The following is a 15503-nucleotide window of genomic DNA, read 5'->3' as shown; positions in this document are numbered from 1 at the left end:
TAGATGGGAGGCTCAGGCCGGAAAACAGAGGGTATCAAACCCAAGCGTGAGAAGGAGAAACTGCTTCAGGACGCAGTGGACAGAGGTCATGGAATACCTGATTCATGTTATGTTTAAATCTGGGAGAGATTTATTCCTCTCAGATGTTATCCCTCAATTTAGCAGTCATCCCCCCATGTTTCCATGATGGCATCTATAATAGTTTTCCACAGCTGCACAATGACTTCCAGCTCCTCCTGTTTGTTGTGTATGCTGTGTGCATTGGTGTGCATGCACTTCAGTTGGGCTATGGATCCCACCACCTTTTTATGGGGAGAAGCTCTAATTCCTATGTGATCATTCTCAGGCACTTCTGTGGTTTCTGACACATCAATAACCCTTGTGTTTTATGATGCCAAGTGGATCTCCATCCCCCACCTCCACTGGTACAGCAGTCCAAAGGGCCTCACTAGCATGTTGTCCCTCAAACATAGGTGTGGTGCCCCCAGGCTTATCTCTAGTGAGCCTGTTTTTATCCCTTTCCCCCTTTAAATCTAGTTTATTTCCATGAGCCCTGCAAACTCCTGTGCAAAGATCCTGTTCCCCCTTTGAGACAAGGAAGGGGTACCCCATCCTTCACCAACACCAGCAGGCCTGGTGTCGTGCAAATTGATACCCATGATCAAAAACCCCCAAATTCTGCCAGTGACACCAGGCTTGGAGCCAGGCATTGATCTGATGGCTCTTCTTGTTTCTCCCATCATCATTCCCTGCAACTGGAGGCATAGAAGAAAGCACTGCTTGTGCTCCTGATTCTTTAACCTGTTGTCCCAAGGCCACGAAGTCTTCTTGATTGCCTTCAGACTTCTTTTTCCAAGTCTTTATTGCTACCTACCTGAAAAATCCGATAATAATCTGAGGGCTGTACCAAGGTAGGAAGCTTCCCCATCTCACATTTAACCTGGGTTGCAGGGAGACAGCAGACTTCCCAAAGAAGTGGATCAGTCTGAGTTTTGGGCCTTCTGTTCCCCTCAGAAGGGAGTCTCCTATGACAATGACCTATCTTTTCTTTATGGGAGCAGGTTGTAGACTGACTTAACCTCGGTGACACCTCCACCCTAGATGAACCATTGTCCTCATTGTTTTTCAGTTCCACTTGCAGAGCCTCATACCTATTGTGCAAGGGCCCCTGGGAAGGTGGGGCAGTGAGGGAGGAGATACACCTGCTGTGCTAGGCAGGAACTTGTCACCACTGCCCCCTATCCCTTATGTCACTGTGTTCAACCAGGCAGAGAAAAGATAGGGAATCCTCCGTATCGTGTCCCGTCTGGCTGCTGGGCACGTCTCAGGGAAAGTAGAGTGTGATTCCAGTAGTCTCCCTGTCTCGTTCTCCCTGATACTCCGCAACCTACTCACCTCCTCCTGCAGCTGTAAGTTCCTGTACCTGTCATGCCTCCTTGTAGGTGTGCTCACTTCTGCCATCTGATAGTACCATAGAGCACACACCACAGCCAGGAACCTTCAGTTCCCCCCAGAGCTCTGCCCGAGCAGCTGTGTCAGCTGTGGTGGGTGCAGAGCTCAGGGGTCATGGCTTTCTGCCAGGTTGATACCACTGCTCCCTGGTAGAGCTGGCAGGGCTTCAGCTGCCACCCAAACTGCTGCACCACACCTTTGCTGATTGCCCACCCTGTGGGTGGTGCTCCTGGTTGCTGGTGCTCCCTAAGGACTGGTGCTCCATACGGGGGGGGGGGGGCGGGCGTGCAGCCACCATTGCCCTTAGCCCTGCCCAGGTTCCTAAGGCAAGCTAAGCTTTACTCACAATCATTTCACTCTCAAAGTTCAGGCTCTAATATACTCCTTACAAGATTAATGATCAGCTCTTTGTAAGTGTTTACAATTCTAGCAGTAACAGTACGGTTGAGTCATGGGTTTTCAAATCCCAAAGTGCCAAGATACGAAGCATCATCTACAAAGGAGTAATTCCACCTGTGGTGAAATGGGGGCTAGCAGCTCCTGAACATACGCACAGAGATTCCCATCAGCTGGAACGTGAGATATAGCATTATGGAGTGCCTGAAGTTATGAGCAAGCCAGTTAGTAAGCAATACCTGTCCTGTTTTGTTGCTCATTATATGCTCACTAGTCAGCTTGTTCTCAGAAAACAAGAATGGTACTGACCTCTGTGATGGTGCTGCGGTGAGGAAATTCAGAGAAAACAGGGCAAGACGCAGGACAAGAATTGGTGTGTTTATAAAGGATCTCTTCAAATGTATGCAGCATACATCAACACGAATAAACCTTACATTTGCTTAATCATTTAAAAGCAACAAAATCAGTACATATCATATGCTACCAGCTGTTTTACAGAAACAAATTATTACATTGTATTCACAGCCTCTTTAACATCAGTTGATCATAAAGGTCAGAAAAGTAGTCACTGTTAAAAAAGTGGAAATTTCCAAAGGTAAAAAGCAGAAATAACCCTAACAAGCTCAAGAAAACCAATCCGAAACTTAACAGAAACAGCAAGCAAGAGAAAAACCTTTGTTTGCAGTGATTTGCAGATAGAAACTTTTTTCTTTAGTCCATATTCAGATCTGTTTTGTTAGTCTTCAGATACCACAACTGGATTCAAGGAACTGCTGAGCAATTCAATAAAACCCACTAGACTGTAGCCAAAAATAGTTGCAACTGCTCCTCCCTCAATTTAAAAGGGGAAATCACATCTCATCTCCAGGGATGTCATTTACTTATCACTCTCAGAACTTGCACAGTTATGGCAACTAAGAGGCAGCACAAGGGATCCAAACAGCCACTAGAACAGTAGTTTTAAGTATGCTGTCTCAGAACTGGTGGGTTCTCTATTTTCTCTCACTTCTTTTTCATATACTGTCAAACCACTTCTTGGTTGAATCCTTAACTCCTATGCCTTTTATGTGAAAAGCAGGCAGATTCAAATGATCATTTGAAGGAACAGCTTGAAGAAAAAAAAATAAAACACCTGCATATCATACCGACTTGTGCTGTAGATTGAACAGAGGACAGGACAACAAACAGAGACAAAATTATAGATGTGGAATGCCTTTGTTTTATTTCTATTCCTTAAAAAAATTGTAAGAGAAAGAAAGTAGTGCAACTTCTCTGTAACTTAGGCTTAACAAAGAAGAAATGTTTCTGCAGCACTTCAGAAATCATTCTGGCCTACAAGAAAAAACTTCTGTAACATCAGTGGCAACATCTCCCTTAGACCAGCCTTCCATAGATTTCTTAATTTCATTATTTAATTCCATTTTTTAACTAGCTTATATGGAGAACTTTTTTCAAAAGAAAACAAAAATATCTGCAGATCATGGAAAGCACATTTTTCAGTTATGTATAAACAAAACCAGTGAGTTTTTGAAGCTTTTATAAGCAATATTCAGGCAGCTGTACATGGTACTATAAACTGAATTTTATGGTGTTTACAGAATTCAGCTTTAATCACTGCAGCAACTTAGAAGGGTAAATGTAAACCTCACATAACCAACAAGTGTAAGGAAAATTACTCAATCTTTCACATATATTATTTTTTGAGGTTTTTTTTTCCTGTCCTTCTCCTTTAGCCCCTTCTGTAGTTTCAAAACAAAAGTCCCTGACTTACATAAAGATGGGTTTAGGTAAAAAAAAAAAAAAATAAAAAAATTAGGAAATTTAGGGAAAGAATGTCTTGGGGCATCTACCAAGCAAGAAGAAATAAGACACTTGAAAATGCCTCACATTCATAGGGAGAAATGAAACACAGGTTATCATAATGAGGAACTCTGAGAATATGTACTAAAATCACAGCATTAATAAGGCATACTTATTATGTCAATATATACAATTAAACCAACTCAGAGTTCTAAATGTAGCCCTAAGGTTCTGCCACTGGTTTCACTGAGGTTTCAACAACAGTTTAAATAATAACATGCACTGGAAAAGGTAAAGAAAATAAAAATAAAAAAAATGCAAAACACCATCTATGACTGTTCTGAAGCAGCAACATTATTTACATGGATGCATTTAAGGACATAACTGATTTTTAATAACAAAAAAACCCCAACAAACCAAACCCAAAATTACACATAGTTGACTTCATACTTTCATTGAGTAATAGGAGGGAAAGCATATGGAATGTTATCAGTGCAAAATACATTTTTTTTTATGTTTCAAATGCAATGCAAGCAGTGGTGACTGGTAAGTAATGTGAGCTTGAACATTAAACACAGGAGAGTGCCACAACTCATTGTATAGTTCTGAGAGTAACCTCTCATTAGTTCAGTGGTGTAGACGAATGAAGACCATAATACCAACAATTATACCAGTTTTTCTCTTGTCACTGAAATGTCACTTATGCTTCCAGAGATATGAGAAAATGCATTCATCTAGTTCCACAAACTACTGCTAGTTGCTTCAGTACACCTTTAATAGTCATAGCAAATTTATTCTTAAAATGAAGGTAGAAAAATTGCACAGGAAATACTAACAAATAATTGATGATAAAATTGTTCAGCAGAAGTTATTACTAAACAGAAACCACCACTTCAAGTTTCAATAAAGCTTACATTTGGTCTCAGTTTCAGCCTGAATGGCCCCGTATTATTCTAAAATTATCCATTTTAGGCCTTCTAATATATAAAGTTAGCATATAACCAGCTCTGTTACCTGGGAAAGAGCAGGCATCGGCACAGTCAGATGGCCACTCCAAAGTGCCTAATCCTGCTGAGCAGCAAATTTTGTAGACAAAGTATGCTTAATAAAATCACATAAACAAGCATGCTGGTAATTAAGCTACCGTCATGGCAGACAAATGGCAGCAGACCACAGCATAAGAAATTAAGGCTAACGAGCTGTATTACAAGTTTTCCTTCTGATTAAATAATAAAAAATCTCAAGTAAATAATCAGAATCAATTTCTGTCTTCCAACAATTATCAATATAAACACTGTTCCAAATGTGAGCTACAAGCAGGATTTGTGTTATTTCATGTCATTCCTTTTTTCCCTCCAAAAAGGTTAAAAATCTGTAAAAAAATCCCAGCCAGTACAATACAGCAACACCTGTCCCCCTCACAAGTGTTGTAGTGGTACCAGTTAGAATAACATTTGTCTAGATTTAACATTCCTGCAGCAGAAATATTTGTAAGCACTTAATGTGCCCTCTTAAAAGATCCTGTTACTATTGTACAAGTCTGGCAAGTGTTAAGCACCACCTCAGGTTGATTCACTTTGCTTCTCCTTTGAGGTACATCTATGCAATCCAAATTTGCAACTACTGATTTTTTAACTTCACATTTCCATGGCTACAGTATTTTTGTTTGTTTGCATTCATTATCAAAATAGCTGCTAAAGCTAGTCCAACCCCTAGACTTGGAGGGCCACAGGGACTGAACTCCTGAGCAATTCCAGAAAGGAGTGGGGCAAGTATACGTCCCACTGATGTCACCGACTGTCCAACACCTAGGAGCGTACCACTGGCCTCATTCCCACCAATGGTCAACTCAAGATCAATGATACAAGTACGACCTATAGTAGTTGAAAAGGCTAAGAATGTGGAAGACAAAATGACCAACCATATGCTCCGTGCTGAAGCATACAGGAGAATCAATGTGCAGGTAAGAGTGCTAGAGTGCAACAAAATTCTGTATGTATTGTGCTGATAGAGTCTTGTTATTGGTCCGAGCAGACAACCAGCCAGGACTCCAAGTGCACTGCTATAGCTCATTAGGTATCCAGCAAACAAGGGTTTCAGCCCAAATCTCTCCTCCAAGGCCAGGCTAAAATTACTGTAGTACAGCAGTATAGCAACAGACATCAGCAACCGCACTAAAAATATATCCCACAGATCAGAGCACGCGATTCCTTTAATCCTCTTCAGCACTGCTGTAACTTGGATCCATGGAGACTGGAAAAGACTGTTGCTTGCCACGGCTCCATTAGTTGCCGATTTCAAGTGCAGGTCATGATTTGCCTTTGCTGAGAAGCTGTCTGTTCCTTTTTTTCCTTGTTGACATTCCCTATTGCCAGTGTTTTCTTCACTCCAGGGTAACATCCAGACAAGACCTATACAGATCAAGAAATTAGCTGATTTTATTCAATTGCATTAATTTTACTTGGAAGACATTAGCTTGATTGTAACCATGTACTCAGTGTAAAGATCAAAGTTTAAAAATGACTTAACAGTCATTTCACTTTAAAAATTTTCAAAGATTAAGTCTAGTGCTATTCACAGTATCAGTTCAATTTTAAATGCAGTGCAAGCAAGGAAGAAATACACCAAGATGCCACACTCACAACATATAAACAGATCTAAAGGCTAAAGCTGATTTCTGGTCTTCCTGTATCTGAATGTAAAAGTGATACATAGAATACAAAGGAGAAGCACCTGGAGGTTAACTGTTTCAAAACTGCCACCCTTCCACATAGGTTCAAATTCAAAGGGTAATACTGGTAGACAGAACATGTATGCCATATATGATAAACACACTATGAATACAAGGTATTAGAAATAGTGTAAAAACACAAAAGTGAGGAATGAAGGCACCCAAGATGCAAAATATGGCACACAACTTACCAGCATTCAGAAGGAAGATACAGGCACAGAGGAAGGATGTTTGATAAAAGCCATCTTTCAGCTCTGTCAGGTAGCCGCCAACAACAGGCCCCAGAATGAAGCCCACACTGGAGGCTGCATTGAAGCGTCCCATCACTAAAGGGCGGTCTCGCTCAGAAACCAAGTCGGAAAGGAGAGCTTTAGAGATTGAGAGTGTGTGTTTGAAGATACCTGCAATGTAATATAAACAAAATAAACATATATTGCTCAGTCCAAAAGATTAAAAATGACAGAAGCTATCTGAAATATCAGTGGTCAAAATCTACATGACTGGTATGCTAGAGTCCTGCAGCTGCCATCCTGGCTGTTCAAGGATTTGGCTTAGGTGATTTTGATCAAGGCAACCAGTTCATGCCTCTGCTCAAAGTTATGCTCCTACAGCCCTGCTGAAAGGAGAAGTAACTAAGCTGAGTGTTGAAGCACACTAGGAATAAAATAGCCACTACAATAGCAACTTGTGGATGGTTAATGGTGAGGTAGGAACAGCTTGCCTGAATATGAACATAGCTCTGTACCAACTTTGCTGAGTATGAAGATTTCCAGGATTGTAACACACCAATTTCTATGGGAAACTAGTGGGTGGCAGAAGAAGGGCACAGAAGGGTAAGCAGACTGCAGGAATATTAATAATGCTATCTTTTACATTCCTTCCCTCTGACCAGGGCAATGCTGTCACAGTGCTACTAGGATTTAGAAGTATTATTTCTACTAAGCAGTCAAGTATCAATTAAATAATTCATTAGCAAATTGTCTTTAAATATTAACAGCTCCTGAATCAAAACTATGGGCCATAAAAGTGGCCTTTAGTAGATGTGTTCGAAGTAATAGCAATGCTTATTATGACAGAATATAGGCAATAGGTGTTTGATTATTTTAAGAACTCTGAAATGAACCCTGGCACAAACTGTGCTGCAAACATACACACTTCTGCAGAACATATTCTGTTGAAGCAGTGACATAAAATTTCAGCCAAATACTGTAGTGTCACTTTGAGGTATATTTTCAGCAAGAGAAGAAACAGTAATGCATGTAATTCTGTTCTCTACTGCAAATGCAGGTCAAGATTTCCAGCAGTTACCTGGTATGTTGTGTACCTGTTATGACTAAACTTACAATAGCCTCTTTCAAAGTATTGCTATACTCCTCATATAATTCAGCCATTCAAGGTGGCATAAAAGTTGTGACAGTTGTTGAATATACAGTTAACCTGGTTTCAGTTGGGTAGAGTTCATTTCTTCCTAGTAGCTGGTACAGTGCTGTATTTTGGCTCTAGGATGAGAATAATGTGGATAACACATTGAGGTTTTAGTTTGCACTAAGTAAAGGCCTCTTCAGCTTTTCACCCCACCTTGAGTGCCCCTCAGTGAATAGGTTGAGGAGCACAAGAAGTTAGGAGGGGGTACAGAGAGGACAGCTGACCCCAATCGCCCAAAGGGATATTCCATAACATGTGATGTCATGCTCAGGACATAAAGTAGGAAGAAAGCTGGCTAGGGACCACTGCTCATGAACTGGCTGCACATCAGTCGGCTGGTTGTGAGCAATTGTATTGTGCATGACTTGTTTTGTGTATTATTATTTTGCTTCCTTTTCAGTCCTATTAAACTGTCTTTATCTCAACCCACAAATTTTACATTCTCCCTCCTCTCCCACCCCCTCTCCCCCCGCCTGATTTTCTCCCCTATACAGCTATGTGTGTGAGTGGTGTTCTTAGCTGCCTGCTGGGTTAAACCACAACAACATTTCAAGTTACTTTCAGAAAAAGGTCACGAGAATACTTGATTTGTGGAGATTTTTCAGTTACTAAGGTTGGTACTGCTGGGTGATGATGCTATGTAGCCATCTACATACCATGTTTTTCCTAGTAGTAATTCTCAAACTGCAACTATGGGGAATTTAAACTCCAAAATCCCATGTGTTTACTCACCTACAGGCACCCTAGAAATGGCAAACAGGAACACAGTGGTGGATGCTCCAAGAACGAAGTAACCCAGAGCACTGAGAAGAATACAAGCAAGCAGGGAATACCGTCTTCCTACTATATCACTCCAGCAGCCCTTTCACAAATCAGGAAATTAAGATTAGCTTTTTAAAACACTTAACTATGTACAGTGAACAACCAATACTTCTAAATTAAACTGAGAAAAGAGATGAAAGGACTGTCAATGAAAGCTTAATAAGTTTATTACACAACTAAGTGATTAAATTCCTGAAGTCACAAGCAGAGTTCTGTCCTGCCACCAGTGCACCTGCTGAAACTATGATTCCATTTAATGTCATGCATAGAGCTTTTTAAAAAATAATTTTCCTCTTTTAAAAGTACAGTCCTGCAATATACATCATGAAATAGTAGTAGTAAGGGCACTCTGAAAATGTTATTACAACCAACCACTAATATTTGTTTGCATCAATGGTTGCAATGTATTAGATACTTGTTGAGCATCCTAAAACGAATGATCTTAGCTATGAGGAGTTTGTCAGCTGAGTGCAGACAGGGAGTAATTAAGAGAAGGGCAAACAGTAAACTTGCGTTTAACATTCTTCAGGACAAGGGGTAATGGGTTCAAACTTAAACAGGGGAAGTTTAAATTGGATATAAGGAGGAAATTCTTTCCTGTTAAGGGTGGTGAGGCACTGGAATGGGTTGCCCAGGGAAGTTGTGAAAGTTCCATCCCTGGCAGCGTTCAAGACCAGGTTGGACAAAGCCTTGGGTGAGATGGTTTAGTGTGAGGTGTCCCTGCCCATGGCAGGGGGGTTGGAACTAGATGATCTTAAGGTCCTTTCCAACCCTAACTATTCTATGATTCTTGTAAATCATCTTGATACCAAAAAGGCAACAGGTTTTTTTGAGAAAGAAGGCAATGGTCTTGCAGTTCAAAAGAAAATGCCATAAGATCATAGAAGCAAATTATTACAGGTGGCATACCAAACAGTTTTTTCATGAGATGCTCAAAGTCTCTTCTCTTAAAAAGGCTAGGAGGTATCAGGGCAATATTAAAGGTGCTCCTGGCTAAGGAGGGATCTAAGGGATTGATAGGTAAAGCATACATTCAGGAGGTTTAGTCTCTGCACTCTTGCTTAGATTAGGATATAAAAAATCAACAGCTAACAGAAAACAAAACCAAACAAAGCTCAAAGATGTATTACATTAATTTAAATGACAAATTACAAGGCATTGCTTGTCAAGCAGGCAAAGCAAACTCTAGGTAACAAGCTCATGAACAGCTGACTTGTGAGACTGCTTTTTGGACAGGCTACCACACTGAAGGAAACTCCAGCTTTACTAGCACCAACATTGAAGAAGAACCCTGTGTGACTGCAACATACTCTGTAACGTATTTGAGACCAAATCTGGATTCTAGTTTTTGACCAAAGATCGTATTCTATTTAGTTCTGAAAAATCTGGCAATTTCCTAGAAATGAAACAAACATGTTCCATGCAAACTAAAACCTAGATCCTTCAAGTAAAAATGCTTAGATGAAGACTATAAATGTTTTCAAAACATCAAGAAATGCTATTATTAACCTCACCCCTTTTCCCTTTAAAATCCATAGAAATACCAACATGTTCAGAAATGCTGTGTTAGAACTCACCACAAATGTGCTGGAAAATAGTTGCATTATACCATAGAGAGATCCTAAAACAAGCAAGTAAAATTAACAACGTTAAAAATTTAACTTCATTTTTAAGAAAATGAAAACCACACAAAATTTTAAATGGGGCAACATGAAAGACATTCTGGAAATAATTTACTAGAATAACAGGAAGAGGGAGCAGGACAAACCAAGGGTAGAATTTAGCACATAACCAAGGACTCTCACAGTTTAAGCTCAGACAGTAACTCAGAACCTTTCTGGGTAAGTTTGAGAGACCTGAGCATGACACAAGAATGACATGGTGGTTGCTTCCACCATGGTAAGCACATGGCACTTGCCTTGGCAGGTCGGTGGGAGTGTGATACAGTCAGTCTGCCCGGCCTTCCCATATTTGTACTTCAGCCATTATCCTCCACACCAGAAAGGCTTTAGCTGCTTGGCTTGCTTAATTGTAGCACATTTCACATCCATGAATGACCTGGGCAATACTGTCCATTGTTAAGTCCACCTCTTGATCATGAGCCCATCTGTATGTTGCATCTCTGCCTTGATGGCCTTAAGTGTCATGGGCCCACCATGGGCTAAAAATAATTCACCCTTATGTTGCCGATCTAAATTCATTTGAGCCACTTTAATCTCAGCAGCTTTATCCACCTGTTGGTTGTTCTGATGTTCCTCAGTGGCCCAGCTCTTTGGGACATGAGCATCTATGTGGCATACCTTCAACACCAGGCTCTCCATCCAGGCAGTGATATCTTGCCACAGTGCAGCAGCCCAAATGGGTTTACCTCTGCGTTGCCAATTACACTGGTTCCATTGCTGCAATCACCTCCATAGGGTATTTGCTACTATACACAAGTCAGTATAAAGTACTGGCCATTTTTCTTGTTCAGTAAAGTGTAAGGCCAACTGGATGGCTTTCACCTCTGCAAAATGGCTTGACATGCCTTCTCCTTCAGGAGTTTTTGCACTTGTCATAAGGCTCACCATACAGCTACTTTCCATCTCTGATGCTTTCCCACGATACGGCAAGACCCATCAGTAAACAAGCCATACTATTTCTCACATTTTTGATGAACTGCTGCTTAAAATAATACTCAACTCAGCACAGAACCCAAATTATTCATGAAAAGTGCTAAATTTCATTCAAAATAAAAAAGGATGGTAATAAAAAGCTGAATAACAGAGCCCATGTCAACCACATAGCTATAAAAAATATCATTACAAACCATCAACAGAGCCATAAAATATAAACAAGAACTTCAAACAACAAAAATTATCAGTTATTTTTTAAGATAAAATCCCAAACTTTCAGAATTTACTTGTAAACACTAGTAAAGACATTAAATATTTTGCCAAAAGACAGCTGCAAGAAATTTAATCAAACAGGGAGCAATCACAGGCTTTGTAAAGCTCAGGAGAATCAGCTACAGAAGTACTGTTTGCAAAGCCTGTAAATAACAATAAAACTAAAAGCAACACCTCTGGCTCACAAAGTTGCTGAGCTGTGAATTCTTGGATGCTGAAAAAGCACCTGCACAAGTACTACTGCAAGACTTGCTTGTTCTTTCCAAGACTGCTCTTTCCCAAGCACTGTCAGCATGCAAGTCTGGACAGGTCTTTGCATCTAACAAAGTATGGCAGTTTTATTGGGAAATTGGCCTTACTTTGTATTATGCTACTAGCAAGGAAGAATTATGTTACAACTTCCAAACTGCAGTAAGGCATAATTCAGGTCATATTATCTTATTCTTCAGTAAATCAGTCAAGTACTGCAACTCACCTATTATACCAGCAACTGTATGACTTGCTCCTAGAGATTTGATATGAAGGTTCATCAAAGGAACAACCATGCTCACACCAAATAAATCCTGAAAAGAAGGCAGGAAAAGTTTTCATAAATGATCACGTTTACAAAGATGATGGCAACCTGGCTTAGTAACAGTCGATATTAAAAAAGTTCCATAGCAGTAGAAGATTAAAAGAATTCTTTTCTGGCCAATGTGGTACGTTCTAACTTTTAAAATGCATTCAGTATGTACAAAATTGCAAAAGCACATAAAGGAGTTAAAACTATGGAAACAGCAATCTTCTTTCCCCTGTCAGATACAGTAATTTTTAAGATATATATTTAAATATTCCTTAAATATATACTAAACTTTATCTGTTTCACAAGAAAAGTACTTGGTACCAGTATTTTAAATTCAAAGTGGTTTGTAATTTCAATTGCCTACAAATAGTTTTTTATTTGGGCAAAGACAGTATACTTGTAAAATCTACAGTATTTTAGCTCTCATCCACAATGGGATGAAGCTATGGTAGATCTAAACCTACCTACTGTCTTTGTGCATAATTTAAGAAATGTACTGAAAAGACAGACACATGGGGGGGGGGGGGAAGCAAAGCTTAAGTCATAAATGTTTTGTAAGAGGAGGGCAAAGGTCACTGCCCATCCTTAGCAGTAGAAGAATCTCCTACTCCTTTTGATTTTTCAACTGTTGTTAAGCTAACCACATCAACTCAGGAGTTCTTTTGCTACTATTACCTGGCACAGTATATGATATCCTATATCAGAGCAGAACCTTACAGACTTAGTGGAGTAAGCTCACCTTTTATCAAGGACTACTTGAGCTGAAAAAGTATGAAAGCTGAAAAGGCTTTAAAGCCCATAGCCTGAATAACTGTAACAATGTGCATTGCTACGTAAATTCTCACAGGCTGTCATTAAGTACCTTTTGATGGTTGAAATTGAGGCTTACAAGGTTAGAATCATTACTAAATATATTAGCTCCAGCAAACAGAGCACACAACTTATGAAGATCTTCAATGACACAATCTTAGGTGTCCTCTACAAACCTGAAGAGAGGTTCAATGACTTTGTCCAGGTCATCAATAGAGACATCCAAGTCTCCAAATACATCCTGGCAGTATTGGACTTTTATAAGCATATAGGTAGAGCAAGACCTACTAACCAGTATCCTCTGATGGGTAGTTATTTCTCATTTCACCTATAATGTCTTAGGTCAAATAATAAATACTCTGTATTTGCCTGGTTACAGGAAGCTTGCGTCACAGGCAACAGCTCTTCATTATGATATTTCACCATAAGGTGCACCCTCTAAAAGGATACTCACTTCTTGACTGATTTCAGTGTGTACTCCAGCTCAGTGTCAGCACACTTATTACAGGATTGGAGAACCACGGTACTTAAGTTAGCTAAGAAGCAAAGCTTATTCTAAATGCACTCTTTCCTAGAATATTTGCTCCAGGACACAAATCAACTGCACTGTTTCTACGTCCCAGCCTAAAGGTAAGCTGGGCAATATATCCACATTTCACGGTGCACGGTCATACTCATTTTGTACTCATTTTCCAAGTCAAACCTTTTAGTTTTAAATTCATTAAATAACATTTTCCTGAGGCTCATGAATACAAGCCTTCTCTAAAATCACCCTCCTCCCCTCACCGAAAAAGCATGGACTTTTTAACTTATTTTAATTTACATCAGCCACTGGTATTTCAAGGAAACAGAACAGCTCTGACAAGCACAAGGCAAGACTTAGCTGTCAGGGTGCTAAACTACTCCGTTGTATTTACAGAACGAAAACCATATCCGTGTATGAAGCTGCACGACTGTTTGCACGGGTAAGACAACACAGTAGCAACCAACCAATACCACTACCAACATTAGAACTGCAAGAAGGAGGCAGGTGAAGGGATGTACTTCAAACCCAAGCCTGATCTGGCGTGCAATGGGCCGGGGGTACCGCTACCAGCCGGGGTCCGAGGGTGCCCGCGAGATTCAGCCCGGCAAAGGCCACGGGGAGGAAAGTACGGGGGCCTATGGGGACAGTCCCCGGGCTTTGCAGCATCTCCCGAGGGGACCTCTAGGCTCCGAAACAAGCTACGGGCCCATCGCCCTTCTCCCATCTCTAACACGGCTCCTGCCACGGGGCCCAGCAGCGGGCCCTGCGAGGTGGGGATGGGAGGATTTCCCTACTCAAACGGAGCTGCCCGAAGGAGGCCGCACTGGAAGAACACCCCCGCAGCCGCACCCCGCCTCTCCGCTTACCAGGAAGCCCACCGCGTAAAGGCACCGCACAAAGCGGCCGGACGTTGCGGCAGCAGCAGCCGCCGCCGCGCTTTCCGAGGCTCCCCGGCCCCCATCCTCGTCCTCCTCTTCCATCCGGCCAAATGCGGCCGCGGACCGGCGCTCCGCAGCGGCGGCGCTGGGCATGCGCAGTGTGGGGGGCGCGGCGGGTAAACATGGAGGTGATGGGGTAGGGGGGAAGTGGCAAAGTTTGGTGGTGTGGTTGTGTTAATGGACGTACTCTCCGTGTTTCCTCTTTTTCAGGCGAGGAGGAAGAATAAGGATCCTTGCCCCCTCCTCTGCTACCCTGCAGGACTTTGCCCTTCTTGGCGTTTTCTTATGTGGAGGGTTTTGCAACCTGTGTATTCAGGGCCTGGAGCTCGAAGGAAAGCAGGAAAAGCTAGATAGGGTGGAGGGCCTTTGGAATGGGAGCGTGGTAACTGTCCCATTGCACCTTTCTGTTAGTTGCTATACAAATACAACTTTTGAACCTGGGCATTGCCGAGCCTGCCTTATCCATGCGGAAAGTGGCTATGCCTCACTGCTGCCTCTTGGGCCTCATGGGATTCAGCCAGGTGCCAGGTGTTTCTGATGGCAGTGTTCTCCTGCCTTGTTGGGTGGTTGGTAGTTGTTGTATTGAGCCAGGGAAGAAGGGCATCCTTCTTTATCCTTGGCACATGCACAGCTGTGCTTCACGTTGTTAAAGTCAGGGGTAGCTGGATTGTGCATTATAACGTATTAGCATCCAAAATAGTAAACCAACATTCTTAAATCTCTGAGATGCACAGGTGGAGTAATTGTGACATGCAAAATACTGTGTCCAGCTTTGGTGTCCTCACTACAGGAAAAATATGGACCCATTGGAGAGGGTACAGAGAAAGTCTGAGAGAATTGGGGTTGTTCAGTCTGAAGAAAAGACTTTTGGGAGATCTTACTGTGGCTTTTCAGTTCTTAAAAGGGACCTTTAAGGAAGATGGGGAGAGACTTTGTAGCAGGGCCTGTTTCAACAGGACAAGGGGTAATGGTTTTAAGCTAAAAGAGGAGAGATTCAGGCTGGATGCGAGGAAAAAAGTTTTTTACAGTGAGGGTGGTAAAACTGGCACAGGTTGCCCAGAGAAGTGGTGGATATGCCGTCCTTGAGAGATTTTCAAGGGCAGGATGGATGTGGTTCTGGGCAGCCTGATTTAGTTGAAGATATCCCTGCTCA

The 15503-nt window shown here is 41.5% G+C and overlaps 1 protein-coding gene across 4 annotated transcripts; it reads right to left on the bottom strand.

Annotated features, from left to right (window-relative positions):
• Positions 1 to 2209: 2209 nt before the first annotated feature.
• MFSD9 (major facilitator superfamily domain containing 9) lies at positions 2210 to 14468 on the bottom strand. 4 transcript variants are annotated; one of them, XM_062607015.1, is made up of 6 exons: positions 14279 to 14468; positions 11990 to 12077; positions 10204 to 10247; positions 8537 to 8666; positions 6571 to 6780; positions 2210 to 6059 (listed from the first exon to the last, which is right to left on the bottom strand). In XM_062607015.1, the coding sequence occupies exons 1-6, from the start codon at positions 14441 to 14443 to the stop codon at positions 5269 to 5271; spliced, it is 1428 nt and encodes a 475-aa protein (XP_062462999.1). In that variant the 5' UTR covers positions 14444 to 14468; the 3' UTR covers positions 2210 to 5268. The 4 variants fall into 4 exon arrangements, with proteins under 4 accessions (XP_062462999.1, XP_062463003.1, XP_062463000.1 ...); XM_062607019.1 differs by lacking the exon at positions 14279 to 14468 and adding an exon at positions 13931 to 14136; XM_062607016.1 differs by lacking the exon at positions 14279 to 14468 and adding an exon at positions 13341 to 13615.
• Between the last annotated feature and the right edge of the window lie 1035 nt (positions 14469 to 15503).

Source organism: Pezoporus occidentalis, unplaced genomic scaffold, assembly GCF_034315485.1.
Source record: "Pezoporus occidentalis ecotype Australia unplaced genomic scaffold, CSIRO_AGI_Poc_V1 ctg99, whole genome shotgun sequence".
Classification (NCBI taxonomy): Eukaryota; Metazoa; Chordata; class Aves; order Psittaciformes; family Psittacidae; genus Pezoporus; species Pezoporus occidentalis.
Note: the sequence above shows the minus strand (reverse complement) of the source record. Positions and strands in the feature narration are given on the sequence as shown.